At 50.4% G+C, this 26,558-nt stretch overlaps 1 protein-coding gene across 9 annotated transcripts in view; it reads left to right on the plus strand.

The window, feature by feature from the left end:
* AGAP1 (ArfGAP with GTPase domain, ankyrin repeat and PH domain 1) overlaps nt 1-26,558 on the plus strand; it is a 520,758-nt gene that overhangs the window by 361,395 nt on the left and 132,805 nt on the right. For 5 of the 9 annotated variants that reach the window (XM_031452456.2, XM_064485288.1, XM_064485283.1 and 2 more), the window contains exon 12: nt 3,739-3,897. The exons of the other annotated variants lie outside the window; for them this stretch is intronic. In XM_031452456.2, coding sequence (XP_031308316.2) covers nt 3,739-3,897 — 159 coding nt within the window. The remainder of the gene's footprint in view (nt 1-3,738; nt 3,898-26,558) is intronic. 9 annotated transcript variants of the gene reach the window in all.

The raw sequence follows: 26,558 nt of genomic DNA on the forward strand, positions 1-26,558 counted from the left end.
GCCGTGCCAGAAACCACAGAGTTTTAGACGAAATCTCCCCTGTTAATTCTACTTAAAAGAGAAATCATTGTGCCCTGGACAAAAACACATCTCTGAGCTCAGCCCGGACTCCAGGCTACAAGATTATAGACCTGTTTTAAATTTTTACTTTTAAACCACGTGCCCATATACACAAGTCCATTTGGCCAAGATTCAGTCAAGGTGTCTCTGTCCAGTCCAGCGGTCAGGAGTTGGGTGGGATTGGGGTGAGAAGACCCTCGCAAGGTGGAGGGCCCGCAGGGTGGGCTTTCGGAGGGGTTCCCCAGGTTCTGTGGTCAGACACCAGGGCCATGCCGGCTTGGCAGGAGATCACCTCAGAGATCTCGGTTTGGTCCTGTGAGGGCTAAACGCCAGAGCGGATCCACCAGCAGTGTAATGTATTGGATCCGTGCTTAAAATTACTTTCAGCAAACCGCTGGAAGTTCAAAACCCGGGGGTCTGATCAGCCCCATTGCGTGGTTTCCCACTAGCGGGTACATCTCAGGGTGTCTCCTCTTTCCCTTTCTATGGCAGTTGTTTGGCCTTAAGAGGAAGAACTCGTCATCCAAAGATCAACTCCTTATCAGATGTGCCCCGCTGAGTACTTCACGTGTTCCTTATCCGAAGCTCCGACTGACCTGGCCATGCTGAGCGAGCGTGGACGCTGCTCCCTGGAGTCTCACCTCCAGCGGTCAGCGAGGCGCGCTGACATGCTTCTCCCCACCTTGCTTATTTTCGTCTTTCTTTGGTGGGGGGTATTTTTTTTACCAGAGGTACTGGGGGTCGAGCCCAGGACCTCACGCACGCTAAGCTCGCGCTCTGCCCCCGAGCTGCTCCCTCCCCTGTGCTTCTCTCTGCCTTTTAACGGACGTGCCGGAGGGTTTGGGCTGCTCGTCCTGGGAGCCCACCCCAGCCAGGAGGAACAAGGGAAGAGGCCCCGCAGTGTCACAGGCTCGGAGACAAGCGGCAGTGCGTTTATTTGGGGGCTTTGACTTTGTGTGCTTAACGGTGATATGAAGGGAGGTTTTGTGGACAAATTCCACACTCGATAATGACTTGTCAGGGGTACGAACCGGCACCGAAGGGAGGAAAGACTGGTCCCCTTGACGCTGTCCCCAAACAGCAGGTGTCCCCATGGGCCTCCGGCTCAGGGAGCCCTGCTCCGAGCGTGCGTGCTGCCTCTCCTCGTCTGTTCCCCTCTTCCCTTCCATCCTCTCCTCTTCCTCTCACCCACCAGGAAAATGCTAGCAGTGTCCTGAATTCCCGTGACGAAAGTAAGGGGCCTCAGAGCCCGGGAGGGGATGTGATGCCCTCCTGAATGGTGGGTGTTTGGGACCAGGGTCCCCACGGGGAAGGCCCAGGCTCACACCCTTTGGCTCAGAAGGATTTCTTTACAAAGGGGACAGAGGTGTGGGCAGAGAGACTCGGGAAGGGGGGGATGGCAGAGTGACGCCGGGACCAGCACAGCCCCAGAGGGAGAGGAGAGAGGGGTAGCCCCAGCGAGCCTCCAATGGAGGGACAGCCCAGGGAGACCCGTTCGGGGTGGAGGGAACCCCATTTTACATCCCTCACTGCCCCCAAGTCCTATGCTGTCCCCCCCAGTTGAGCCCAGCAGGGACCCAGAGGGACCTGAGCGAATGGCTGCTGCCCCTAGGTGTCCTCCTCTGAGCGGAGCAGGGCCGGGGAGGTGTGCTGAGGAGGTGGGGGGCGCAGGTGTCAGCGCAGGCTCAGGAGGAGGCCCGCGCCATGCTATGACAGGGACCTGGCCGAAGAGGGTCACACTCGGAGGAGAGCTACGAGTGCCCTCAGTGATGGCACGTGGAGTGTGTCCCTTAGTGCCACCTGGCTGAGCCTGGACTGCTCCTCCATACCTGTGCGATGCCACACACCTGGTCCTGCCGGGAGGACAGGTGCCAGAGCTGTCATCCAGGATGTGCACGTTTCCAGGTTTTAGGGTGCATGTGGGTCCTAAAATCAGCATGTCAGAGCCGGGAGGGAGATGGGGAGCCTGACTCCAGGCCTGCAGGACTCCTGCAAACCAAGGAGCCAGGACCAGTGCACGTCCCTGGAGCGGCTTTCATATCAGTGGTCCGTGCTGGCGAAGAACTTCCCTTGTAGGTTTTGTTACATGTTAGTGGTAATCTTCTGCGTTAAGCGTTTTTTAACCCGTCGGAGCTCCTCTGCAGACCCGCTCATATTTTCATGTGTGCACAGATCACCTGAGATCTTATTTAAAAGCAGGTGAGAGGGTGGGGCCAGGGCGTCTGCATTTCAGACACGCTCCCCGGTGATGCTGCTGCTGCTGGCACCAGACCCACACTCCAGGGAGATTCGTGGCCTCCCTTTCTTTCCTTCTTAGCTGTTACTTCTGGCTTTTTTTTTTTTTTTTCTGGAATCGTGTAAGCCTTCCTGGGAATAATTTCTCTTACAACATTAAAAATATCCCTGGTTCCCACAACAGCATAAAATCAGCATCATTTTTCAAGACAGAAATACGCGTTTAAAAGCAAAATCCTTCCTCTTCATTAATCACTTGCTTGTCCTGTTGCTCACACGGTGCATCACGCAGGGATGGTTCTGTACCGTCCCGTGGGGTTACCGTGGGGACCGTTGTTACTGGTGGAGCCCTGGTTCCTACCTCTGGCTGCTCACCGGAATCACCGGAGTGCTTTTGCAAATGTGTATTCTCTTGAGTTCCACCCCCAGACCTTCTGAATCAAAATTTGAATTTTTTGAAGCCTCTATTTTTTAGAACTAGCTCCACGGGTAATTCTGGTAATTGGCCAGTTTGGGGAACTACAGATAGGGTCTATGTATTTAAAATCTTGTGCCATGAAAACCTTCTATTAAAACAATTTAGAACTTAATTGCTTCTAAACTGAAACAATCAGAGGAAAGTTTAAAAAGAGAAACCTAACACCTTTGAAGAGCTGCATGTAGACCCAGCAAACTAATCTGCTAGCAGTAAGGTGTGACTGGATGAGCTTTAGAGAAAGGCACTTAATTATGTTTTTGAGTTGAAAATTGGTGTGACCAAAGAGTAATTCATTTTGATGTTGAGCAACTGATTCAAATCATTAAGTGTCCAATGGAACCATTTTTCATCACGGTCCGTGCGCGCGCTCCGAAGTCGCTAAGGTGATTTTTCCTCTGCGTAGTCTTTTCAAGGTTAAGAGTAAACTTACCTGGTTTAAGAGTCTGCGTTTCCGCCGATGTGGCATCTAGGAACTTTGATTTGTGCTGCTCATAAAGTATAGCTTCCCCGTGAAAGCAATTCTCTGGCGCAGACAGGCGACTCCCAGTTGGTGATCATGTCGCTTCCATTGGTATGTTGACCCAGCAGGGCTCTTCCAGGGCCCGTCTCCCTGGCCTGCCCTGAACATCACTTTTCCCCAAAGTAGGTCTTCTGTCTTCACTTCTGCTCAATCTAGAGATGGCCGTGGCGGTGCCTGTCTGCGTTTTGGACTGTTGCATGTGCAGCGGTCTGAAGTGTCAGTTTCCTTTGTCAAGCCCTGTAGGAGTTGCTTCACCCAATTTTCCTCTGGAAGATGCTCGTGTGATGCTCCCATCAGGACCTGTACATCACTGTCCTGTATCAGGACACCAGCTGCTCTCGGTGTCGGGTCCACGGTGTGCAGGCACGTAGGCGCCTTAGACGAACTGGTGCTGGCTTCGGGTCTGCAGTCCTCGCTGGTGTTCACCTGCCTTGTTTATTCCTAGGGAATGTCACTAGTGCGCCTGGGTCTCAGATGGCAAGCGGCGTCAGCCTGGGCTCCTTCAGCAGCCGACCGGACGGCGTTCAGCAGCGCTCCTACTCTGTCTCCAGTGCCGACCAGTGGAATGAGGCTACGGTCATTGCAAACTCAGCCATCAGCAGTGGTAAGAGAGGGCACAGCCCCACGGACCTGCGGCTGCCTCGCGGGCCTCAGTTGTAAACCTGGGGCTCGACACGACGCCCTGAGCTCTGCACCTACTCGGAGCGCAGCACGCTGTGGGGCCGCCCCATCAACGGTGCACCACCCGCCTTTCCTCTGTGGAGCGCTTTGTCTGTGATCCGCTGTCTCACCCACAGCGTCTCATGTTCCTCTTTGGTGCCGGGAGGAGTTAGGCGTCCATTCCCATTTGACAGATTTAGAAACTGAGGCTGCAGGCAGGGCTGAGACCTAACGGCAGGTTTTATGCTCCTGATCACACTTTCCTGTCCAGTGTGGCCCTCTCTTTCCACCATGACATTTTATTTTGTTAGGGTTTGGGGTGTTTTTGCATCAAAAGAAAACACGTAACTCTTTCTCCTTAATCGTTTTCCAACATTCCTGGTCCAGCCTCTGTACTTTGGAGTCTTCCGTCTTGCTTTTTTTTTTTAAGTGTGGGCAGTTTCTTGGGAAACAAATGCACATTGGAAACTGTCTCGACATATGTATGAGAGCATGAATTATGCAGCGCCGAGTCTGCGCTGGCTTACCGCGCCGTGCTTCGCCTGTGGCACTTTGTCTGTGGCCTGTTCACCGGTATTTAAAGGAATTCCCACTGTAGTGTGTCATCCATCAGACCGGGTTTTGGAGTAATTTTAGCATAATTTGTTCTAATTAGAAGATTTCGCATCACGTCTTCCCTGTGGACCAGCAGCTGCTGCAGAAGGACGTGCGCATTGGGTAAACACCATCCTTGCTTCTCGCTCCTCCCCGCTCCTCCGCCAGATGCCGCCAAGCAGGGGCCTTGAAGAAAGACATCGCCAGACCGGTGAGGAGGAGTGGGGTCTGTAAAGTCAGCTGCAAAGGACACGGCAGCACTACCGGCCTGGAGCACACAAACAGCGTCACCCCGGCCCGGCGGGCTCCCGGCCCCCAGCTGCTTCCTCATGAAACGAGATGCTTCGGTGTGTTACAGGATACTGGCTCTGGTTCCCTGTGCTACACACTGGGACCTTCTATGCGTCATAAAAGTAAAAAATTGAGCAATTTTTTAAAAGATGCTCCTGTAGGTGGGGAATGTGTGCCTCCAGCCTCTTCAGGGACTGTTCCAGGCGTCCACCTTTCCTCTGAAAGCACGACAGCACCTTGGAACCCCAACGAAGAGGTTAAAATTGCAAATTAACTGCATGCGGTTCGTTCGGTTCGTTCCCGTGTCAAAGCGACCTGACGTCTGCGCTCAGAGCCACCTCGTGCCGCGGGGGCCGGGGTGAGCCGTCTCAGCAGACACACCTGGGCTTCGGGTGGAACCCCGCCCTGCTGACCGGGGCCCTGCCCCGTGGGCCGCTGTTCTGACCTTAAGTGAGTGCGCTCTCCCCGCCCTCGCGGCGTCGGCAGGTGCGCAGCACGGCGCCTGCGGCAGTTTCCGTGGCTACATATCTGCTGCTGTTGTCACCGTGGTTTTTTTTTTTTCTTAGGAGGAACAAGCAGTTCACATACTTAATTGCATTATCAGATACTTTGAAAGGTATCATGATTCGATTGACACTAGTGTTACTAGGTGGATTCTGTTGCCCCGTTTCTGGGAAGTCGGGCTCCCACGTCGGAGGGTGGGCAGGGCCCTGAGCGGACGCCGCCCCCAGCTTTCCTCCTGGGGGGGATCCGCTGAGCCGCCCACACCGCCCCATGAGGGCAGCGGTTTCCAGGTTCTGATCCTCACCTGCCGTAGGTGTCATACTTGGGGAGAGGGTAGGGGTTATAAGAACAGGTTCCTGAACAAGACCCTCACCCCAAACCTTCGCCTCACCCACACTCAGAGTATTTTTACAGGAAGTGCATTGGAAGCAGCGTGGTGATCTGCAATCCATTCTTTCCTGAGATTCCGCTTGCACAATTAGCTCTTTGATAAAGACCCGCTAGCTTCCCCTCTGCCTAACAGCTCTGCATCTGCTCCGTGTGCACGCCCCAGGCCACTGCACACCAGCATGTAAGCGACCGCTCCTCCCAGACCCGCGCCTCGTGGGAAGCCGCTTGCAGCAGGGACCGCAGCGGCCGTGCAGCGCGTCGGCAAAGTAGCTGTAAGGCTGAGGTCGCCTGTGTGTGAACGCTGTTTTGAAATTTACGAAGTGATTTCTCATCCAGCAGCACCCCTGGGTGTCCATGGTCTTGCACACGGCACGTTTGTGAAAGACTAGTTAGGCCTTCTGGTGTCGCTGTGTTTTAACCCTGAACCCAGGAGATAAAAAACCAGTCTACGCCGTGGTATCACCGACTGTGGGGTGTGGACGGAGAAAGCCTGGACTGAAATTGTGCTGGTGGTTTAAAGACTGAGTGACTTAATCAGGGAGAACGTCCCAAAGAGAATTAAACTTGAGCAGTGCTTCAGGAAACAAATGGATTGTGTGTGTGTGCGTGTGTGTGTACGCGCGCAAAACTGGAGGAGGGGGTTGTTTCAAGCGTTAAGGCAGTTTGGACAGGCTCGGGAGGAGAATGAGCGGGGAGCAGCCGGGAGCCTCAGTGAAATGAAGGGTGTTGGCGTCGGGGCAGCACAAAGAGGACAGACAAGAGGAAGGATGAGGATTAAGAGGTCAGAATTGCAAAGTTAATCAGCATCTTATTTTAAGGCTTAGAGCTGACATTTTAAATGGCAAAGATCCAGAGAGGCTGCAGAACGTTGTGCAGAAGATTCCTGCAGCCTTATAGGGGTCTTTCTCCACGCCTGTGTTTTCCAAGGGTGGGTGGGATATCACACCCCAGATCCGACTGAGCAGGAAACACTAGGACTCACCATCAGGGCTCGTATGTGCCAAGGGCTTCGTGTGCATCGTCAGAGTTGATCCCCATGGAGTGGATGCTGCTCTCAGCTCCGTTTCACAGATGGGGAGACTCTGGTACAGAGGGGTCCGCTGCTGCTTGTCCAAAGCCGCATCCTGGTTAGGGCTGAGATGCAGGCTCAGCTGGTCTGATTCTAGGCCTTAAGCTCCACGTCGTCACTTCTTCCCAGACCTGGAGCAGCAGTACCCCCCGGGAAGTGGTTGGAAATTCAAATTCTTAAGCCCCATCCCAGACCCACTGAGTCTAAGGCTCAGGGGTGGGGCCCAGCAGCCCTTATGCTAGCGAACCATCCTCGGAGTGACGCTGCCTGCTGAAGCTGGAGGACCATCGCTTGAAGCCCTTGCTTCTCCAAGTGGGGTCCACAGACTGTGGTATCCGACAGCCCCCCAGGAGTCGGCTGGGAAAGCAGCGTCCTAGGCTCCACCGAGACTTTCTGGATGGGAGTGTGTGTCGCCAAGACCCCAGGGCGACTCAGATACACCAGGATGTTGAGAAGCCCTGTCTGCCTGCAGCCAGGATAACGGCCTGGCTTCCCGCGGTGAGTGCCATCACTGCCAGACCTCGAGCAAGTTTTAATGAAGCCGGGGCACAGGATCTGATGGGTGACTTCAAGAAAACACATTTGTGAATGGACTCAACCTGGACTCAACCTCTCTGCCGTGCATGGAACATAATCACAAAAGCAGCAAACAATGGTTAAGAGCTTTCTGATGCTTTTTCTCTTGAAGTTGCAGTTAATACAAACCCCACCCTCTTTTTTTTTTTTTTTTTAATCGTTTTATCTTTTTTCCCCCGAGTCTCTGGTTTGGATGTCAGAATCATAAAAAGCTTACACTGTGCTAGCAGCGGGGACCAGGAGAAGTAAGCAGCTTTTAAATCCAAATGCCCATGTGTTGGTGAATACGCCTTCTCATTGTCACACGCTTTTATTGTACCGCATAATAATAATAACATTGGGGTTCCATTTTTCTCTGCCCCCTTGTCCACACTAAATTAAGACTTTGGCTCCAGAGAACTTTTTAAAGTCTTCCTCTCTAGATGCACAGGGACCCTGGGGGTTTCTGCCTTTTAAGTAGCCGTGAGCAACTCCTAATTAGATAGATGACTTTGCGGTGTGTGAAACTACAAAACAGGAGGTTCTAGTTAAATTAAGGGGGGAAAAAAGAAGAATCCATTCTGTGAAATGGAATGCCCCACTGCTTTATGACTATTACTGTTGTAAGGTTTTACATTTAAGTACCTGAGGTTTAAAATTAAATGTCTAATATCATTTGGCATTGCTAACGTGAGACCTGCATCTGCCCTTAGAGGAAATCCAGACAGCTCAGCCCAGGGTTTCAAATTGCTGTCTGCCGGCTCGTGAGCAGCACAGAGGATTGGGTCCCTCTCCAACTAAAGCACGCACGCTTCTCAGCGTAATTTTTTAAATGCAGAAACGTATTCATCTTGAGCTTCTGCCTTGAAAAGGGCTGTTCCAGTAGTACATGAAAAATTAATTTTTTTACATTTTTCCTCACTATCCTAAGTGTTTGACAGAAGTAATTTTTGCAGCAAGAGAGAATAAAAACTGGTGGCTGTAAATTCCTGTCCTGGAACCTCTTGTATAGATTCTTTATGGACCCAGAATTGATCTACATGTCAGACCCTGTTGTGGTTTAAACTGTTTATCACCGTAATGGCAGCAGTGAGCCTGTGAACACCAACTTATAATCCTGGGTGAAAGAAACCGGTGTTTGCAGTCAATGAAGGGGCAGCTCAGCTTTATTGATAGATTCAGAACAATTATCTCGGCAACAACTATTGGCCGAGGATTCTCTTGAATCTTATTGGGTGCCTGCAAATTTCTTTTCTGATTAATCATTTTCTCTGTAGGTTATTTTCTCTAGAAGTGTCAGCCAAGAAGCAGCATCACTGTGGGTAGCAGGGGACCCCGGGGGTCATGAGTAGTCTGCGTCGTCATATCATGCTCTGAGGCAAAAATGTATTTTTAGATGCATCCCACCTGTGCTGAGGACCTAAGCCAGTGCTGCAGACCCCAGGCATCCGTCTGCGTGTGTTCCCGCAGGTCTCGGCGAGCCTGGTGGGCCTGCCCCACCATCTCCTGCCACTGCCAGCCTTGGGCTGAGGACCTCAACTGTGGCTGTTGCCGTGGGAGCCAAACTCACCCCTCCCCTTGGCTGTCAGGTTGTTCCGATGGCTCCACCCCATCCCCGATTGCTTCATTCCAACACTTAATCTTCTGTCTTGCTGGCCGGTTGTCGCCGTCTTGCAGGATTGCATTGCCTCAAACGACTCTCGGACATTTCACTTCCACCTGCCTCCACCAGGCCACCATACTGCCTTGTCAGCATCAAATATAAAAACCCATGCCCACCTTTCACTCCTCCTCACGGCAGGTGTGTGTGTGTGCCCATTTCATCACGTATCTTCCTCCTAGAATCTAAGGTTATTAGACAGCCAGTCCTGAATCTGAAGCATTTGAGTTTTTGCCAACTTTTAAATATTTGTTCTCATCACAAACATATTTTGCAAGACTTTTTTTTTTTCATTTTGTTTTGTTTTTTGGGGGGTAGGAAGTTAGGCTTATTTATGTTTAACGGAGGTACGGGGGATTGAACCCAGGACCTCGTGCATGCTAAATATGTGCTCTACCACGGAGGTGTACCCTGCCCCCTGCAGGGGGCTTTTAATAATAGAGGTTAGAAACACGTTTCAGCTTGGATAGTTCTGTCCTTCACTTGCTTTGGTTTGTCCCTTCCCATAGAGCCAGCCACAGGAGGGGCAGGCAGCCTGCATTCGAGGTTGCAGAGAGCACGCCGTAACTGTGGGTTCTGGAATGTTCACTGTCAGTTCACCCGGTTTAGTTTTTACAGCTTGAATGCCTTTTTCTCTCCTTGGCTATTATGCTGACAATTTTAGCATGTGACCAGCAGGTGGCGGTAGTGTGCCACTACCGCTCTCACCAGAGTCTTCATTTGTACAGCTGCCTCTGGCTGTCAGGAGCTTGGCATCTAATGCCCGTTTCCTGAGAATCATTATCCCCATTTGATAAGTGAGATTCAAACAGCGCAGTCTTCGTGGCCAAAATTCAAACCCAGGTCTTTCTATTTCCAAAGCTTATCATTTTCCCCTCTGCTGTTCTTTTAAAGGAGAAATGAATTCTTTGCATTCAAGCAATGTATCATAAAAAGTATTTGTCTTTTCTTAGAGCTTGCCTTTTAAGGAAATAGAGGCATTTGCCTTTTCTCACTTATCCTGAATTTTTCCTTTATCATCAGTTCCTCCCGAATCTTGGCTGGCATTCAAAAAACATTCCCGGGGGTCTGTCATCCACGTTCCGCTTAGCGCGGTGTTGAAGGGCCCGTGGGCTCTCATCTCAAAGCCGGGCACTCCCTGTCTCAGCCGCTGCGGTCTGTTCCCCGCACCAGGCTGGTCGGCCTAATTAGAGGGGTGACCCCAGTTCCCTTCTATGCACAGAACCCGCTTTGCTTTCTCTGCGTGGGACCAGGGAGGAAGCAGAAGCCTCCTAGGGTAACTGGCCACAGGGGGTCAAAGGTGTATTTTTTTCCTCCCAGTCAGAACGTTGTTACTTTGTTCTTTGTCTCCATGCCTTCCTGTCAGCTATTTCTAGCAGCAGGTGCTCACCAGGAGAAATGCTGCCCCCAATACCAGAACGGGGAGCGGGAGGTTTCATGCCTGAAGGCCAGCAATCCCCACCGTGTCTGGCAAAAGTCTAGAAATCATTTTAAGCAGGTGGTCGAGAAGGATACTGTTACCAATTGCTAGAGTGCCTGGACCAAGTCTTTTAGCCCCTCTGGCCCTCCGAATCTTCATCTAGACCCATGGTTCTCCGCCAAGGGTGATTTTGTTTTTCCCTCCCCTGGGGACATTTGGCAGTGTCTTGAGACATTTGAGGCTGTCATGGGGTGACCTCCTGGAATTGAGTGGGTAGAAGCCGGAGAAGCTGCTGAATCTCTGCACTGCACCAGGCAGCTCCCCCAACAAAGAACAGTCCCCCCAAAGTGTCAGTGCGCCAAGGTCAAGAAACCCTAGTCTGGACAATGAAGACTCGTGGTCTGTGGGCCCTTGCAGCCATCATTGCTGTATTCCACCATGAATTCAGTCATAATCCTTCCCAAAGGAAAAGGCAGTGCCTTGTTCACAGTGAGACTCAGCTCAGCTCCCCAGACGCCTCCTGAGGCAGCAGCCACAGGGCGTAGCTGGCTCCACGCCGTCCTGCTGCTCCTCCCCGGGGGACGTTAGGTGACGGCTGTCCAAACTCCTTGCTCGCCCGCGCAAGGGCCTGAGAGACCAGCGCCTTGATGAGGAAACAGGTAGCAGCAGGCCGATGGCCGAGGCCGCAGGCATCTCAGGCTGTGTCTTGACCTTGAGCAGGCCGCTCTTTGCACCGCCAGGCTCGGCCGCCGCCGAGAACGCTGCCCGAGGGAGGCCCGGGCGGCCTTGGCTGTTGGGCATGTCGTCTGCTGCCCGTGTGAGGACAGGTGGACGGCAGGCGTAATCTCGGCACCCGCCCTATTCGGAGGCCGCAGAATGGGTTGGGCTCTCAGAGGGAACCTGAGAGATGCACATCCGACAGTCAGGGTCAGCCGGCCAGCTGTGCGCGGGTAGGATGGGGAGCCCCATCTGGCCGGGCGCCCGGGGCGTGGCTCCTCTGCTGAAATGCTGTGACTCACTCTGCCCCGAGAGAAGAGGCCTCTCCTGTGGGGCCACGTTTCCAGAGGGATGCTGGCAGATTGGGAGGTGTCCGCAGCGGGGGGTGGGGAGGTTGAGTGCACCCTGTAGCCCACATCTGAGAGAGGGGGGCTGAGACACTTGGGGGCAGGAGGGGCCTCTGGGGAAGAGGGGCTCACAACTGGCTGTACGTCCTGCTCTGCAGGGGGCTTTGTAAGAATGCTGGCTCCTGGGGCTGAGGGCCGGAGATGGGCTTCTTCGGGCCTGGGGTGAAGCCTGAGCACGGAATGTTCCCAGTGTGCATCAGGGGTTGAGATTCACGCTTCTGAGGGGCAGGGAGAGGGGCTAGCGTGCCTGTGTGTGAATGGCAGTCACACAAGAAGTGGGAGTGTCACTCCGTGTACATCCAGAGAGTTGAACTCGGAACGGTGGTTTGTGGCTGCAGGAAGGAGTTGTGACAGTTTTGGCACAAAGTAACAAAGTCATATCATACTGCGTAATTTTTTCAAAATGCCTGTTTCAAACATTTTCCTCGCGAATCTTTTACTTTCTCCCTCACCCGGTGACCCTCTTTCTGCTTCACCGATGAATTAGGAAGAGGCACTCAGTCACCTTCCCAGACCTGACCCCACACCCCACCCGCACCCGGAGCTGCAGCTCTGATCTGCGTCCTGCCCCCACAAGGGGCGGGGCGTCCCTGCCCTTGTGGAGCATCGCCCCTCGCACCTCTACACTCATCACCTCCGTTTCCAACGGATTCCGCCTCTGTGGTCATCCTGTCTGCTTCCTGTGCCGTCAGGCTCTCCGGCTGTTGGGTCCTTCACTTCAGCAGACAGGCCTGCTCTGGCGTCTCCCATCCTGGCCCAGTGGTCCTCTGCACCTTCCAGCCCCTCCTCAGCTTCCCTTCTCCGCGCCCTCTCCCAGGACCTCTACCTACACTGCCCGTCTCCAGCTACTTACCGGGCACTTTCTCTTTGACCCATCCCGACCTGTCCTCCATCCCCGAGCTGCTGCCATCCCATGGCCAGGCCACCCACCCTGTCCACCCCGGGCGCTCTGTGGTGCTGTTGGCCATCTTCTTCTAGCATGGTGAGCCCAGTTGACTGCTCCATCTGCTAGAAACCCTCTCTTCTCTTGGCTTCTCCGATGACACGTTCTCTGGGTTTTCCCGCTGTTCTCTGGTCCTTAGATCATGCCTCTGCACTGCAGACCTCAGATCAGTTACATTGCTTGGAACTCAGCCTCTCTCCTCCCTGCACGTCCCACTCCAGGGGGCCTGGCCTTCTCTCTAAACCACGAAGACTCCTGAGATCGCATAGCCGCCTTGACCGCCCCCTGCTCTGTTGAACACGTGTAACCAACGATCCCCTTGGGGGGCTGTTGACCAGCTCACCTACCCTCAGTAGAGTCAGTTCAGAACCTCAGATATCGTTCTGAGAATCTGGGTTCTCGCCAGTCTCACCACCACCTCCTTCTCCCAGTCGTTCAAGCCACAAACACAGAGCCTCTCGTGCGTGGGTCTTCCCTTAACCTGACCTTGAAGGATCAGCTCCTGCAGTTCATTCTCCGAGCTCGACTTCCCGGGATGCGTGCTGGCCGCCCATCGGCCTCCCTGTCCCGTGTCCCCTGGCCCCACTGCTGCTCTGCCTTGTCAGCCCTGTCTCATCTCCTGCCTTTTATTCTTGCTTCCCCGAAGTCTGCCAAACTCATCTTTAAAAGAAGACGAACATGAACCAGATTGCCCCTCCCCCGCGTGACACCCCGGTGTCGTCCCACTGCGCATGGAATATCTCCCTGGTATTTTATTTCCGGCTGATGAAGCCCAGCTGCTCTGCCCCTGATGTTTCTTTGTTCGGTCTCCCCCCTACCCAACCCGTCCACGTTTCCCTCTCCGTGGCTCCAGCCTGCCGCTCCTCTCAGATCCAGGTGACTCACCCCTGCCTCTCGAGACTCAGCTCCTGGTGTCCACATGGCCCCAGATGGCCCATCCGCCCCTTCCCCAGACGCCTTTCTCCTGCACTTTACTGTGACCTGGCCTCCTCGGCACCTGCTGCTTCCTCTCTCCTACCCGGCACAGAAGTCCCTGCCGCGTTCCATCCCAGGACCATGTCATATTGTCTGAAACCATCCCGTCTTGCTTCCTTGCTGGCCTGCTCCTCCACGAGCAGGGAGTACTTCAGGGTCCTCTGGTCCCCATATCCTCCTGGGCCTGGAGCCACGCCCCGCACGTTGTCACAGTGTCATCCTTGCTCAGTAAATGCACTGACTTCACCTGTGAGTCCATGCTTGAACACACATGGATGGTCCCTGGCACGTCCCCAAAGAGGAGCCAGCTCTGTGGTGACAGGGGTGGTGTGGTGGGCTTGCAAAATGAGCTACCAGAACTCTGCCAGCTTCATATGACAAAATTCTTGGAATTCTTAAGACTTTTTAAAAACAAAATGCTTTGTGTGCTGCTCTGGAAACTGGTTCCTAGCGGAGCTGGTGCCCCTGACGTGGAACAGAGCAGGCTGATCGTGACGTTTGTTTCTGACTGAAAACAGGATCAGTGGACCGTGGGAAGCACGCGATGTGTGTTTTTGAAATAGGTTGATAGAGTTTAAAGCTGAGTTTCCTGCCTTCGGTGATCTCAACCTATTTCCGAATCGTAAGTAAAAATCAGTGCTGGATTAAGTAGGATAATCTACAGGAGGTGCGTTTCACAGCATTTATTTAATTTTATATATAACTTCATTTACTTCACAAATACTTACCGACCACCTATGGTGTGTCACCCGCAGCCCTGAGCCCGGCAGTGGAGCCAGGGATCATGACAGAATTCCTGGGTCTCTGGAAGTGGGAAGGAAGAGAGACAGCTGACCGATAAGCAAACGGGTTGTAGCGTCCTTGGTCCTTTGGTGAGAAGCACAGTGAGTTAGTAAGGGGCGGACTGAGAACTCCTCGTTTACTTTCAGAAGTCAGGTCCTTTACAGATATGTGAATTACTAAGCATTCTTCCCACTGAGACTCTAAAAGCCATTTATCCCTCAATTCATTCAACAAACACATAGTATATTTTATCATGGGTAGCGGTGCCCGGGAAGTATTTGGAAACGGCCCTGGAGAAGACAGACATGTTGCTTCGGCTGAAATGCTGGGCAGGGAGCACGTGGGCATCCGAGGCGGAGGGGAGCGTGTGTGAGCCAGGGCTGGGAGGGACACAATGTGTGTGGTGGATAACAGGGGGAAACAGCTGGAGGTGAGGCATCGGGAGAGGAAGGAGGGGGAGAAGAAGGCTCCCCAAATGCTGGGACTTGAGCCTGGGTGGTCAAGTGCCCTCACGGTTTTCTGGGAGGGGAGTGACGTAACTCTACAGGCTAACTCTGGAGTCAGCATGGGTGATGGTTCGGTGTAGAGAGACGAGGCAGAGGTGGGTTAGGGGAGAGTGGGGTGGTCCAAGCCCAGCAGCCCATGATTCTCCTGGAAGTCGAGAAGTCTCTGGTGGAACGGTGCCTGAAACGTGCCTTTCTCCTCCCGGTGGTATTTTGGGTAACATCATTTCTCATTGGCCTCGATGCAGCAATGTGTTTTTAATGTAAATTTTTAAAGCTTCTTAAAAATACGGAAGTTTACAATTGTACAAAATTATTTAGTCTTTTGCTTTTTTGCTTGCTTGCTTTTTGGTCCCAGCAGTTTTAGTTACAGACTTCCCATTTTAGGGTAATTTTTTTTAAAAGCTGGAAAGCATCATTCACTACCCCAGCATCCAATCCCGTGTGGGTGGGGCAGCATAAACATGGTCGTCAAGTGTATGCGCCATTTTCCCAACTGGAAAGCAAACTTTAAGTGACCTTTGAAGTGTGCTTTTGTATCTGCGACATTAGAGCATCTGATTCTGTAGCACGGCATGTTTTTAAGCAATATAGGACTTTTCCTCATGGTTTTACACTACACTTGGACCAGGAAGATACTCGGTTTGTGTTCCTCCGCTTTGCTCAGGTCTTCAACATAGGAGTCAAGTAGCTTAAGGAACTTCGGTTGTACAGTCTCTCTGGTGACTATCAATCATTAGAATAAAATTTGATTAGATCTTTTTCCATCCCTCCCTTACTTCCCATTGTAGCATTTACAAATGCATGCAAAGAGGGAAAGACCTAAAGGGCTAAAACATTTTTAGATACCAATAAGAGAAAACGGAGTGGAAGTGAGGATGGGGGAGGTGTGGTTATAAAAATGCAAGTAATTGTAAGATGGGCAGAAGGAAATAGGTAGACTAGATAGATAGATAGAGAGGTGGGTAGGTACATAGATAGGCAGGCAGGCAGACAGACAGATAGACAGATTGGTAGATCGATTGATCGGATGGATGGGTGGATGGACAGACGGACGGATAGATGTATGGATGGGACAGGGAGACAGACAAAAGGGTAGGTGGACAGATGTATGGACGGATGAGATGGTAGGTAGGGTGATGGATGATTGATAGAAACAGCTGACAGATAGCTATGTACAGATCGTCATTTTCAAATCCTCCGTGTAGTTACTCCTTTAGTATTTGTACATTACTTTGGTTTTGCATTCTTCAGCTTGTTTCAATGAATATATTTTTCATTACATCTTTGCTTTATTATCTGACAGATAAGATTATTAACAGAAAGCGATATTAATATTAATTACACAATGATACTAAAATTTTTATATCATGAGGAAACAGATGGTTATTTTAAATGACTTAAAATTTTACTCTTTTATATGAAGAAACATTTTAAACATATTTAGTTATAAATGCTATTTTAATTGCTACATTATTTCCGCAGTGGGATTTTAAAAAATCTTATTACATTTGCAGGGGAATGTTTCTTTCTGTATTTCAGAGTCTCTTAAAATGTGCACTTATTTACAGGAAAATAATTATAATTAAATTTAAAGTACAGTGTTGGGGAGCTTGATATTATTGATAAGCATATCATACAATTCCCACACCTGATCTTTCCATCCGTCTGTAGTTCAGGAATTCAGCTCTGACACGAGAGCTCTCCCTGCAGCATTTAGTCAAGATCACAACCATACCAGTTATCTCTTGACGGGGGCACTGGATTTTTCATAGTGTTTATAAATATATATCCCTGGCTGGACTCTGAAATTGTAACTGAGGAAAGCATCGTTACCTTACAAGTGTTTTCTATGTATCGTATAATTTTAGCAAACAGGAAAACATACGTCAAGTTTTTAAGCTTAATTTTACAAGATCGGAAATTCAGCTTGCAGCCAGCTGTCAGCTCTGGGTTCATTTCATACCAGGCTTTGCATTGATGCAGGAAGCAAAATAAACGTCTCCACTCCCCAAAACATCCCCAGAAATCTTCCGTCTGAGTGTTGCTTTCTTTTGACATCAAAATGTCCGGGAAAGCCTGTGTGCAGATGCGCCACCTCACCGTCTCCCTGCGAGCCGCCTTTATGGTGGAGGGTGTGGAGCGAAATTGAAGTCCGGGGGCACGTCAGGCCCCCATCAATCATAAGGCAGTGGTAATGCCAGCGAGACGTGCAGGTCAGGCCTCTAGATGAGATTTGTAAGCCAGCAGCAGCCGTCTAGGCCACACATTCTGGAAAAATTATCATCCTATGATATCACCTAACAGAGTCAAGGTTTGGGTTATGGCCTGAACCAGCACCTGGTTTTTATACACGCCTGTCTTCTGGGGGCGCTGGCAAGACTCTAAGCCAAAGTGTTAGCAATCAAATCGTGTTAATACAAGTTCCTGGGCAGTTAATTTTTTTTTTAAGAAATTATTTGTCCTTTCAAACAATACTCATTTTTTCCTTAAGTGTGTTGATTATACTCTGTTTTCCACTTTTAAAGTTCTTTCATTTCTGGAAGCGTGGATAACAGGTGTACTCATGTGAAAGGGCCACCAGTCAGCGGACGTGGCGCCCGTCCGTCACGTGGCCAGAACACAGCCTCGCACTGGTGTCAGTCATGCGTATTTCAGCCTATTCCAGTAGCCTGCCTGCCTTCAGCCGCTGGGTTAGCTCCCCATCCCTTACGTCAGACTTTGCAGTGGTAACTTTGCATTTGCCCTAATTATAGAACATTACATTTTAGAAAAATTTTAAATGCAAAAAAGCTTTTTTGCTTTTAAAACAAAACAAAAAATTCTGACAGGACATTACAGTAACTTCCTACAAAAGGATGCCATGGAGCCCTGAGAATACGGCTTTCCGTGTAATAACTGGGGAAGATATTTGTGTTAACACTAGGTGTCTCTGTGCCTTGAACCAGCTTCAAAATCACTGTCATGTGGTCCCCTCCACCCCAGGACCTTGTCACATGCTGTGCTGGGAGCCTCTCCCTCTACACCCATGGCCTCCCGCCCTCGTGGCCCATCAGATGCACCTTGTTTGGGAGGCCCTTGTGACCCTGATTTAAAGTCACTCCAGACCTCTTCTCCACACTACTTCTCACCTTCCAACCTTTGTAATTCACTCATTGATTTTATTATCTGCCACCTTCCCCTCTAGAATTTCAGCTTCTTAAGGAGAGGGGACTCTGTCTGGCTCACCTCTCTATTCCCAGGGCCCTGAACAGGGTGTGCCTCCATTGGGATCCGCCCAGGGAGCTTGCCTTCGGGCTTGTCTAAGGGACGAACAGCGGAATGTCCTTGACCGTGCAGTAGCCCCGGGCTGCCTGCTGCAGGCACGCCCTTTGTTCCTCTACTGCAGTTCTGCGTGGTGCAGCTCCTGTCCTCACCTTCAGTGAGAAAGCTGGGTCTCAGCGAGTCTGAATAACTAGTCCAAGGTCACACAGCGGGTGAGGACCGTGTGTGTGATGCTTAGACAGAAGCCTGGCTGTGGGCAGGGCTGCGGGTGCGCCCGCCTGCACAGGTGTAAGAATGGAAAGGGTGTAGGGCAGGGGAGTTACCCACGATTTTAACTGTTTTCCCTGTTCTCTTTTAGCTGGTAGAAATGAATACATATTATTTATGTAAAAGTGTTTTCAGTAAAGTTATCTCAAATATGAATTCTGGAGTTCGGAAAAAACACAAAGAGGCAGGCATTTGAGATTGTCCACTGGTGCTTTGTCGGTAGACATGTTCAGGTTGAAACTTTATCAAAAAAGCGTGGTTCTTGACTGGCAATGGTAGAACCAAGAAGAGCAGGGCAGGAAGGAGGCATGTGAGGCTCTGGCGGGGTTGGGAGTGGGTGTGAGAGCCAGACCCTGGGAAGGCAAACAGATCAGGGTCAGGACACCTGGGTCCCTGCTCCAATCCTGCCACTTGCCACACAGTGAAGAAAATTACAGAGACGTTGGGAGACCCAGTTCAATTCAGAGCAACCAGATAAACTCAAGGTGATTTTCTGCAGAACCTGTCCTGGCTCCTGGAAGGCTAACTCCATACCCGTAACAAGTGGAATTATTCGCAACCATGAAGTGTCCACGGTAGGATGAATCCCAGCTGAGCATTCGTGGCTTTGACCAAATTGCAGTGTTTAGTAGTCAGTGAAGGTTCTCACCTCCTTGGACCAGAAGCAAGGCTCTGAATCTCAGTTTTGCCCACCCCTTCTGCCCACACAAACACGGCTGGACAAGCAGGCCTGTTCCCGAGAGGTTCCAGGTGTGAAGTCAGAGACAGGCAGGCTGCCACTTCCATAATTTCATTATTAATTTTTTCCATGTATGAAAGTTGAATTTGTAAGAACGGCAGCCATAACACTTCAAAAGAGAGTGGTGATGGGGCATTGTGTTTCCAAAGAGCTGGAAAATACTGTGAAACTCCTCATTATGCCTCATCTCGGCCCATTTTTCTGCACTGTCTCCATATCATCATTTTGTTCTCTTTCTTCACAATCAGCCCTGCTTAAATGCCCCGAGTACCCAGGGCGGTGCTTAAATGCCCCGAGTACCCAGGGCGGTGCTTAAATGCCCGAGTACCCAGGGAGGTGCTTAAATGCCCCAAGTACCCAGGGCGGTGCTTAAATGCCCCGAGTACCCAGGGCGGTGCTTAAATGCCCCGAGTACCCAGGGCGGTGCTTAAATGCCCCGAATACCCAGGGAGGTGCTTAAATGCCCCGAGTACCCAGGGAGGTGCTTAAATGCCCCGAGTACCCAGGGCGGTGCTTAAATGCCCCGAGTACCCAGGGCGGTGCTTAAATGCCCGGAGTACCCAGGGCGGTGCTTAAATGCCCCGAATACCCAGGGCGGTGCTTAAATGCCCCGAGTACCCAGGGCGGTGCTTAAATGCCCGAGTACCCAGGGCGGTGCTTAAATGCCCCGAGTACCCAGGGCGGTGCTTAAATGCCCCGAGTACCCATGGAGGTGCTTAAATGCCCCGAGTACCCAGGGAGGTGCTTAAATGCCCGGAGTACCCAGGGCGGTGCTTAAATGCCCGAGTACCCAGGGCGGTGCTTAAATGCCCCGAGTACCCAGGGCGGTGCGGATCTGCCGCTGGGAGCGCGCCTGCACGTTCCTTTCTCGCGCTCACTCCGCACAGGAAGCCCGTCCGCGCCGCGCTCTTCTCTCCGACGGCGCCATCTCCTGTCTTGCATTCCCCACGCGCCCTCGGGAAGCGAGGGCGGGGTACGCCGTGTGGCCCCGCCGAGCGAACCCCCGGGCAGGCCCGCGCGAGCCCGGCCGAGCTGAGCCTCCCCGGCCCGCGGGACGTTCTTGGGACTCAGGCAGCGGCAGCTCCGACGGTCAGGCTCGGTTCGTGCGGAAGTGGAAGATGGAAAAGATGGAAGGGACCTTGACCCGAGAGAAAGTGTCCTGAGATCTAGAAATAGAAAGCTCACTTGAATCTCATGGTGGAAAATACTTACACTTATTTCTTCTGTTTCTGAGCCAGAGCTGAGGAATCAGAAAAGGATACTAAAAATAGCAGCGAAGCCGCTGCCAGGAGCCCTTCCTCCCGGGAAATGGAGGGAGGTGTTGGCTAGTTTAAGCCACTCAGAGTCGGGACATGTCTAGGCTGGAGTCTGAGACCGTGGGAACCAGGATGGTGTGTGCCTCTGACCTGGGTCATAACCCCAGTGGGCCTGGATAAACGTAGGGTAAGAGGCCTTTCCAGTCTTGTGCCCAGGGCATCCTAAAAGCCCTCCCTCCTGGTGGCGACCTGGAGTCTCCTCCACCCCAGCAAGCGATGGAATCCCAGGGGTGCGCAGGAGACAGCCAGCCAGTCCCAGCCGCGGCTGTGCTGTATAGGGCATCACCCAGTGTGCGGGCAGGAGCCATTGGCGGGGGTGTATCCCAGAGGAAATGATGGATGGTTGGAAACCTGCAGGAATAGGGGAAGAGGAGGAAAAGAGATGTGTTCCTGAGGAATGGGGCCTGGCAGGGCCGCGGAGGCAGGGAGGAGGCCTCATCCTGGTTGGGGAGGCTGGCGGGGAGTTGCTTCTTTTAACCTCCCCCCAGGGGATAAAAGACAGCAGTAGGGAAGAATGGGGATGAGCAATTCTTTGATGAATAGCAGGCGGCAGATTCACTTCTCGTCTGGGGCCGCTGCACCCTTCCCTGACCCTTCCATCAGCCACGGGGGGCTGGGCTTCTGCTTAAGGAAAAAGAGGGAAATGTCAGTTATTATGTTTGGAAACACAATCTTATCTTTCATTTTATTTTACAGCAATTTCCCCAAAGATCCACCGTCGTATCTGATTGAACCATATTGACAAAATTTTAGCCATGATAAAGATGCTTTGAGCTCAAAGCGAATCCAACTCAGGATCTCCACTTTTTTTTAAATTGTATTTTATTGCATTTTATTTTACTTTTGCCAGGACAAAGCCCCAATTCCAAGACAGGGCTAGAAGCAAAATGATAAAACTATAGTAGTACAAATGAAGTCAGTCCGTTTTTGAAAAGAATGTTCTGGAATGAATGCTGAATTATTAACTGCTCTTTGTCAGGAGTAATTTAATCTTAGTTTTTAAACACCATCATTAATTTTAGAGGTTACAGTCTGATTTCTCATTTCTGTGCAAAAGACAAAATAGGAGTCACTCATTTGGCCAATATTACTGAAAAAGGCTTAAGGTACTTGAAGCAGCGCTTCAGGAATGAAGTGATCTTTGGTCTGCGGTTTTGAATGGAGGTACTATTCACGGTGTCTTCATCCGTGGGGTTATTGGTGGAGACAGCTATCCCAAGCATATTTGACAGATTTCCAGGCAAGGTAAAATTATCTGCCATGTTCCAAACTTGTTCCAGCATTTACACATCCCAGGTGTGTTTTTTGATTTGAGATTGACATGAGATTGTCACGAGATTCAACAGAAGTTTGGGGGCAGGTTTGGGGAGTAGCTTTTTGACTTTCATGAAATCTCTTACTTGCCCAAAGCTTAATAGTCATATTTATTAGGTTTCCTTTGAACTTTGTTCTTTTTGTCATTTTCAGAAATGACGGCGGAGTGGGATGACGGTTGTGGGGACCACGTGTTAATAATCATCCTGGGAAACAGGCATAAACTGGGACCATTCTGGACAGAACAGGGTGAACGGCACCCTAGTGAGTGTGGCTCACCTGAGGGCCCTTAGGGGCAGCCTTTGTTCTCATGGGTACCAGCCCTGGGAATTACTCAGTTTTTTCCAGGAGAAAATCAGCGATGCCCTCATATCCCAGGAGGTCAGCATCTTGGGCTTCAGATGCATCACACCAGGCCAGCCTGCCAAGTCCCTGCTTGGACTGGGTGGTTTTTATGCCATCAGAACGTAGAACTTGCCAAATGCAGGAAGCTGTCAGGCTCCTTTACAAGAAGAAGGAATCTGAACTACAGATTCTGGGTGGAAAGAAAACAGCCCCCACTGATCTGTTCACTTGCCATCCAGTTTGGGGAACCTTCTGTCATCTGGCCTAATGCATATTTGCGACCCGGTTCGTATTTAAATACAGCTTTTTTAACAGCATTATCAGAAGCGTAAGGTTGTGAGTCTCATCTCATTAACGCCACCCCAGACTGATTCCAGACAACCTGTATGTCTCAGGCTCTTTATTCAAATGAACGTCCAGCAGCAGCACTCACCTGCCACTAGTGAGAAACTTGAGCGGCTTGATAATCTCTTAAGTTTTCAGGCAGAGGAAGGTAGGTTAACCCTCGCCCTGGAATCGACGTAAAATATGTAGCACCGTCTCCCGGCATCAGCAGCAGGTTACCAAACCCCTAAAACAGCGGGAAAGAGAAGTAGTCTCTTTTCAGTGGCAGCTAAAGAAATCATCTCCCACTTTTCCAAAAAAATGAAAAAAAAAAATCACAGAATAAATCCTCACACTTAAATATGGAGTCTTTTTTCTGTTTTCATCAAAGGTGTTTATTTTGTTAAAAGGTTGTGTGGGTGTAAAACAGGTCCCTAAGTCAGCTCATGTTGCAAATTTAGGTGAATGTATTCTGAGTACCTCCTGCATCCACATGTCAGTGTAGCAATATGGAATTTCCATTGGATTAGCCTCTTCGGTTTTTGCAGTGTTAATTGCATCTGTTTTTCAAACTTGTAGTATCTTTCTGTTATTTTCCCTGGGCCTAAACCTGTGCTTCCCACAAAGCAGGCGCTGGGTAGTTATTTGCTGAGTGGCGTCTGGGTGCACAGGTGCGCGTGCTCCCTGAGTGTGTAGTCAAGGTCATGCCCCTCCGCGTGGTGAGCTTCCTCACCTCTGGCCCTCAGTGATTGCTGGCTGCCCCCCTCCAGTTCCAGGGCTTTCTTTGCAAGACCACTGAGGATGGATTATCCGTGGAACCCAGCCCTGCCAAGCACCCCCATGGGCTGAGTGGCTTAAGGAGGGAGGGAGCCCCACTCAGTAGCCTCCAGCCCATTGACTGGGGCAATTGTTACAGCCCAGGTGTGGCGGAAAGGAATGGAGTTTCTGAGACTCGCGGGGCCTCTCTTTCAAGTGGCCGGACGTCTGAGGGACCTGATACCATCACTCACCCCTCTGCCAGCCGTGCCACCCACCGTCAACAAAGGCTTGGGAACCACGGCCAAACCTCCTGTCCCACGGTTCAGGGGACAATAGTGAAATGGTATAGACCAAGAAGTTTTTCAAGTATTATTGTAAATGTTGAGAAGATACTATTTCTATGACTTTGCAAATTAGCATTTGATTTCATCCAAAAAAAAAAAAAAAGCCACCATTGAGTCTCAGGCTCTTTATTCAAATGAGTTCAAACAACAAACCGTTACAAGTGATGATGCCCAAGGGAAACAGATCTTTTTAAAAAGAAGATATAATTTATCGTCTTTATAGGGTAATAATTTATTCTCCAAAGGGCTCAAAACTGGAAGGATATTTAATACAGATGTTTTTCAGCTGGCATTTTCATAATATTTAAAACCTCCAGGTCTGAAAATATACAGTGATAGAGGTACTGGCTTTTGTTTCTCTTGGCATGCAAAGACTGTACTCAAATGTGTGTCCTCTGAGCTGCACTTTGTGTCTTGGCCCCTTCCTCTTTTGAAAGACTGTTTACTGAGCACTTGCTTTTGGTGTTTAGTACCTACTGGCTTCTAGGCACACATGAAGCAGTTAAAACTCGGAAGGACACCACCACGTGAGAGGAACATCCCCCAGAACCGTAGCACAGCACTGAGAAGGTGATGAAGGACGCAGCGTTGTGTGGGAGCTGGAGAGCGGGGCTGGTAGGACATACAGTGCCGGCCGTCTGGCCCTGGGCTCCCGCCCCATGGGAATCGGGGGCCGTCTGCTGTCTGCACTGTAGTCTGTCCAGCCTTAAGTGTGGCGTGTCTAAGAGTAAACCTCCCAGATCCTCTCTCACAGTTACCAGAACTTCCCCCCGCCTAATGTACAATCTTCTCTTGGTGTCAGTAACGCGCATTTTTTGTGTTGCAATTCTGTGTTGAGCGTCCTTAGTGTCAACTTATTTGGATGATTATTGTGTTTTTTTCTTTGTTTTTTAAATTGAGGCATAGTTGATGTACAGTGTTAGATAAGATTCAGGTGTACAACTTAGTGGTTCACAACTTTTAAAGGTTACGCTCCATTCATAGTTACAAACATTGGCTTCCCTCCCTGTGCTGCATAGTGCATCCTTGTTGCTCATTTTACACATGGTGAAATGTACTTCTTAACCCCTGCCCCTCCTAGGGCCTCCCCTTCCCGCTCCCCACTGGTAACCATTAGTTTGTTCTCTATATCTGCAAGTCTTTCTTTTTTATTATTCACTAGTTTGTTTTTTTTTTAGATTCCACATAAAATGATACATAGTATTTGTCTTTCTCTGTCTGAATTATTTCACTTAGCATGGTAGCCTCCAAGTCCATCCATGTTGCAAACAGCAAGTTTCCTTTATTTTTTATGGCTGTGTAGTATTCCATTGTATGTATGTTTATGGATAGATAGATAGATAGATAGATAGATAGATAGATAGATAGCCCATCTGTTGATGGACACTTAGGTTGCTTCCTTGTCTTGACAACTGTGAGTAATGCTGCTGTGAATATTGGGTGTCTTTTCAAACTAGTGTTTTTGTTTTTTTCAAATAGACACCTAGGAGTAGAATTGCAGAGTCATATGATAGTTCTATTTTTAGTTTTTTGAGGAACCTCCATCCTGTTTTCCATAGCAGCTGCACCAATTTACATTCCCACCAACAGTATATGAGGGTTGCCTTTTCTCCACATCCTTGCCAACATTTGTTATTTGTGGATGATTATTGTTTTAAAAACCTTTCCTTTTGTGGTTGTGTTTGCATGGTTTTCAGGATTAAGGGAGGCTGAGAGCATCCCCGTGACCCCCCACCCCCACCTAGGTTCCCTGTCCCCTCAGCATTTAGCATCACCCCTCTAATGTCTGAGTGTGTGAGTGAGTGTGTGTGAGTCTGTGTCTATTGTGTGTGTACTGATAACATCCCCTCACTAGAACGTAAGCTCTCTAGGGCAAGAGCTGTGTCTTACTTACTTACATTGTTACAGCTCTAGAAGGGAGCCTGATGTAGGTAAGTGGGTCTGTCTGTCTGTCCAGTTGTCTGCCAGTTGGTCACCACCACCCTGAGCACGCAGTCCAAGCACGTGTGGTGCCGTGCCCTTGGGTGGGTGTGGGACGTGAGAGGAAGGGAGGAGTTAGGATGGATGGGCTGTTGGCCTGCACCCCGGAGGGTGGGGTTGCTGTTGACCAAGATGGAGAAGGAGCAGGTTGGGGTGTGGGGCTGAGGGCAGGAGTTCAGGAGCTCTGTTTTGTCCATTTCACATGTGGAGATGTTGAGGCCAAAAGGGATGAACGACCTGGCCATGCAGCCAGGTGGGGTTTTGAACTGCTTTTCTTACTCCCCAGCCGTGCCTGTTCCTTCCCATGGATTCTCTCCCTGCCCCTACCTTCATCCCTCTTATGCCACTTGGTGTTGGTCGTTCTGAGGACTGTGGACCTCTTCGTCAGGACACGGGCAGGGTAGGGGCTGAAATGCGAACTCACCAGCAGACGGTGCCCAGGCTTTGGGGCCCTGATGGTTTGGATGCCCTCACACCCTGCTGGTTGGGGAGCACAGAACTCCCGGGAGCAGTCCGGCAGCACGTATCCAGAGCCCCACAGACACTCATTTCTTGGACCCATCCCTTGAAAACAGCCCTAATGTAATAATTCCAAATATTAAAAGTATATGTAAGGGTTGATTTATGGTCAAAAATTTGGAACCCATCGAAGCAGTAGGGAAATAGTTAAGCACACTCGGTCTAACTCTGCTCATTAGATTATTTACCTTTTTTGACATTTGACCCTGGAGCAGTGGGAAGTTATGTCACAACCAAATTACCTCTTGTTTTCAGTCTGTGTGTTTTCTGTATGTCAGGTTTTCTTAAAGCTGGGGACGCTCTTGCTCTACTTTTTCAAACCACATGATGTCAGTAGATTAAGAGCAGGATGTGTCATGGAGAAACAGCTTTGTTTTGATGTATTTCTGTACCTTGAACAGAATGAACCAACTGAGTGTATTCAGGACCCTGGACAGAGCCCGCCGTGGCCTTGCCAAGCTGAGGCTGGCCATCCCTGCCCCAGACGGGACCATTTCCTGTGCAGGAGTTGGGAATTTGATTCCCTGTGACTTTTTAATAGAGACAGCCAAGTTTCTAAAGACGGGAAATGTACGTTGCCAAAGAGGGATCATTCATTTAATTAACGTCTCTGTTTAATTGAG

Source organism: Camelus dromedarius, chromosome 4 (genome assembly GCF_036321535.1).
Source record: "Camelus dromedarius isolate mCamDro1 chromosome 4, mCamDro1.pat, whole genome shotgun sequence".
NCBI lineage: Eukaryota > Metazoa > Chordata > Mammalia > Artiodactyla > Camelidae > Camelus > Camelus dromedarius.